Consider the following 3,714-nt stretch of genomic DNA (forward strand, 5'->3'; position numbering starts at 1 on the left):
GAAACATTGAAGGAATACAAGATGTCATATGACTTTGTGTTTTACCAGTATATGTGTGTCCTTCTTTGCTTTCCCCGACATTAGAAAATGTGGAAATATAATTTTGTATTCATATTATACCATTTAATAATACAAAACTATTTATCTTCCGTCCATACGTATTTCTTCACCAGTCTTCATCTTATTTTCTCCTAGATAATTGTATTTAGATACTAAGAGGTGAATAATTATAGCTTTGTCACATTGTAATAAACATTAGCTTTGTACATTTATGATGCGAAGGTGGTAGGCAACATATAATTTTATAATTCCATGAACTGTTTGCAGAGTATCATAATGCTAAGTACATACAATAGATTTTGTTCGACAATACAATAAAATAACAAATTTTGCGGCTTTTGCCCACACAGACAGTGCACACAACCCAGCAACACACATTACATTAGCATTGTCATTGCTTTATTTGTACAGACACACGTTGTTCCCTTTTGTTTTTGAAGAACCGAGGAATGCACGACCACTGAGGACATGGGATCTACAAAATTCTTATTAGGATATATGTTCCTGATAATCGGTTAAAACATGCATTAACCCTATTAAATTTTCTCATAGAGATGTGCGGCCAGCCGTGGTTTAGCTTGCAGAACCAGGGGTTCAGCTAAGGCAAGGGCGCCGGTATTGCTTTCTTGGAGACTGATTCTGTCAACTCCAGGGGGCTTCGTCCAGGTGAATCCCTGCAACATCCTCGCAAACAACATCACCGTGACTGAGGTACCAAGTGAAATTCCTGGACAGCCCCTCCTCCCACTACTAAATGAAATAAAACGTAGTCCTGGTTCACTGAGGAGCACATTTGCGGTATTCAAATGCCTCTCGGGCTGAAAATCAAGTGGTCCGTTCCAGATCTTGGGGTTCCGACCAAGTCCCATCCGGCTTAAAATGACATGGCTATCCTTAGGGATGGTGTAGCCAGCGATAGTGGTGTCTACCATGGCGACATGGGGTGGGTTAAAAGCATGGTATGGGTGTATGCGGAAAGCCTCTCGGATGCATGACTTGAGATAGTTTAGTCGTGGAATGTCAGACTCCTGGACTAGTTTATCTTTACCGACGACGGCGTCGATTTCATCAGTTGCTTTTTTCATCACCTCTGGCTTGTTCACCATCTCAGTGAGCGCCCACTCAACAGCATTCGATGGGTTATCGATTGTTGCATACATCATTTCCTACATCGATATAGCAAAAAAATGGTCAGTTTTCTATCAAAAGAAAGTTGGGGGATCAAATTCTTCTTGCAGTTCACGAATGCATGCATGGTTGTTTGTTGGATTACTGAATATTGATAGAGGTTGAAATGCGTACTAACCACTATCTGTGCCCGGATATCATCCACGGACAACAATGGTTGGCCATCTGCATCATCTAGATAAACCAGGACGTCCAGAAAGTCTCTGGCCTCTTTGCTTCCACCACCATTCCGAAGATTCGACCTTTCGATGATCCTCTTCTCAATGATGGGGTCATGCAACCGGTTGAGTATTCCCATAACATCCTTGGAAACCTTCTCATGGCCATCCCAATCAAGCCCTACGAGGGCTGGGAAGTAGTCGGACACGCAGAAGTTATAGAGGTAGTTGAGGAGCGTGAAGAGAGCGGCAACATGTGCCATCTCATCATGTCCGGGTCCGCTAGCCGACGAACCCGGCAGCTCGCTGCCAAAGTATCTCTTACCCAACACGAGCCTTCTTATCATGTTACCACAGAAATGCTGGGCGACATGTCGCACGTCGACGAGGTTGTTTGGACATGCCATGCAGGTGTTGTTGATGTACGTCACGAGGTGGTCACACTCCTCCTGCCGGAGATTATGGAGTTTCTGCTCCATGGACGGGGTGAGGATCTCCGAAGTGAGCACGCGCCTCATCTTCTTCCACTGCTCTCCATGTGGTGTCACGATGGTGCCCTTGTACCCGAAGCTGAACGAACCCGAGGCGAAGGTTGCCGGACGGGAGGCCAGCACCTCGTCCTTCTTCCGCAGCACCTCGCATGCTATCTGCGGGCATGTCACGGCGACGACATGAATGGCTCCGAGACGGAGGCACATGATGTCCGTGTCCATGTCCTGGAGCAGGCGATGGATCCACCGGAATACGGCCGGCTTGTTCCACATCATCTGGTGAATGTTGCCGATGAAGGGCAGCGTGGGAGGCCCGGGCGGGAGCTGGTGTTGCTCACTTTTGACAGACAGTAGAACTTTTCTATTTTTGAGTGCAAAAAAAAAGTACGGTGGCCATGGTAATGACCAGCGTAGCAAAAGCCGTAAGACTTGAGAATCCGTACATTGTTTGCGAACTCTTTCTGCATGAGCTAGCTGTACGGATGCTATGAAGTAGTAGGATATATAGATGGAAAGTTGTGGAATTGGATGTACTGAATAGATGTATTGAGATTTGTGTTCGAAGACACTCTTGCTCTTGGTGCATCTAGCTCGTTTCAGAGGGTATTAATAGGAGGAAGTGCTAGCTAGGCTCCAACAGGCCCAAGTACTAAAAAAAAAGTCAGATGTCTAAACATCGTAAGGGAGCTATCTCCTGTCCATATCTATAGATATGTTATGAATATTTATTTATTGATTGGAGACTCTTTCAGTACACCAGATTAACTCACATCATTCAACTTGTCGCCACAGTTGGATGTAAGCGAAATGGCTAAAATAAAATAAGGATGTGACTTAACTACTATTAAATTACCAAAACATGAGGCAAACATGCAACAATGTTCATCTCATCGTCGGTACAGGCTAAACTATCTTCACCGTGATTCTATAGTGGGTCCGAATTATAACCTCTCAAATCTATCACACGTAAGTTGATATAAGTACATATATACAATGATTATTAAGTGCATATGTAATATAACTGTGACTTGTCTAAGGATTTCGAACATAAGAATAATCTCAAATTAATTGTGTACCAAAAAAGGCTTTCGCTTCGCTTTTATATATAAAGCAACGACCAACAACATCTCGATACAAACTCACGCCCCCCCCCCCCCCCCGACACACACAAGTCGGATACAATGGCGCTGTGCGCAACAACACCATCCCTACCACTACAAGAGCAACCGGGGTTCTTGACCGTGAACACGCCACCGTGAAGATATGAAACTGCATAGGATAGACCGTGAGCTCCAAGGCGGCGCCTTCAGGAAGGGTATGACACCAGTGTGCTGCCACACGATGGGCAATAAGGGTCGCAGCGTCGCCTTCAAGAAGGGAACGAACATCGGCCCCACACACATCACCTCCGGCGTAGGTATGAACGCCGCACCACCGCCACCAAACGTCACAACCCGGCCGCCACGCCGCCTACACGGCCATGGCCACCGGGCAGCAGCTGAGCAACGAGCTCCGCTTACAAGAGCTGGGCTCCCACTACCAGAGCCGGCGCCCAGGTATCTGAGACCACCCCAACCCCCTCAACATGGTCCATTGACGTTGTCGCTGGAAAAGGGGGCCCTTTTGGTATGCACAAGGGGCCCGCAGGACGAAGCAGGGCAGGGGGAGACCATCAGCAGCTGCCAGCCACGCCGCAACTACCGTGTCATTTCCCGAGCGGAGGCAGGTCGCCGTTGCCACCCTTGGCAACAGAAGGACCGAAGAGACCCCTGCTGACTTCCCGGAGCGCCCTGCCACCGAGGCCAGGCAAAGGCGAG

General features: G+C 47.3%; 1 protein-coding gene across 1 annotated transcript; it reads right to left on the reverse strand.

Annotated features, from left to right (window-relative positions):
• Positions 1 to 596: 596 nt before the first annotated feature.
• On the reverse strand, positions 597 to 3,285 carry LOC123055460 (tyrosine N-monooxygenase-like). The gene is made up of 3 exons (XM_044479479.1): positions 3,202 to 3,285; positions 1,367 to 2,371; positions 597 to 1,226 (listed from the first exon to the last, which is right to left on the reverse strand). The coding sequence occupies exons 1-3, from the start codon at positions 3,283 to 3,285 to the stop codon at positions 597 to 599; spliced, it is 1,719 nt and encodes a 572-aa protein (XP_044335414.1).
• Between the last annotated feature and the right edge of the window lie 429 nt (positions 3,286 to 3,714).

This window comes from Triticum aestivum, chromosome 2D (genome assembly GCF_018294505.1).
Source record: "Triticum aestivum cultivar Chinese Spring chromosome 2D, IWGSC CS RefSeq v2.1, whole genome shotgun sequence".
In the NCBI taxonomy this organism is placed as follows: domain Eukaryota; kingdom Viridiplantae; phylum Streptophyta; class Magnoliopsida; order Poales; family Poaceae; genus Triticum; species Triticum aestivum.

Coding starts and splice junctions, on each gene's coding strand:
- LOC123055460 (XM_044479479.1), bottom strand. CDS start 3,285: ATGTTCGTTCCCTTCTTGAAGGCGACGCTGCGACCCTTATTGCCCATC. Junction 2,372..3,201: donor GTGTCATACCCTTCCTGAAG/GCGCCGCCTTGG, acceptor GCATCCGTACAG/CTAGCTCATGCAGAAAGAGT. Junction 1,227..1,366: donor ATATCCGGGCACAGATAGTG/GTTAGTACGCAT, acceptor ATATCGATGTAG/GAAATGATGTATGCAACAAT.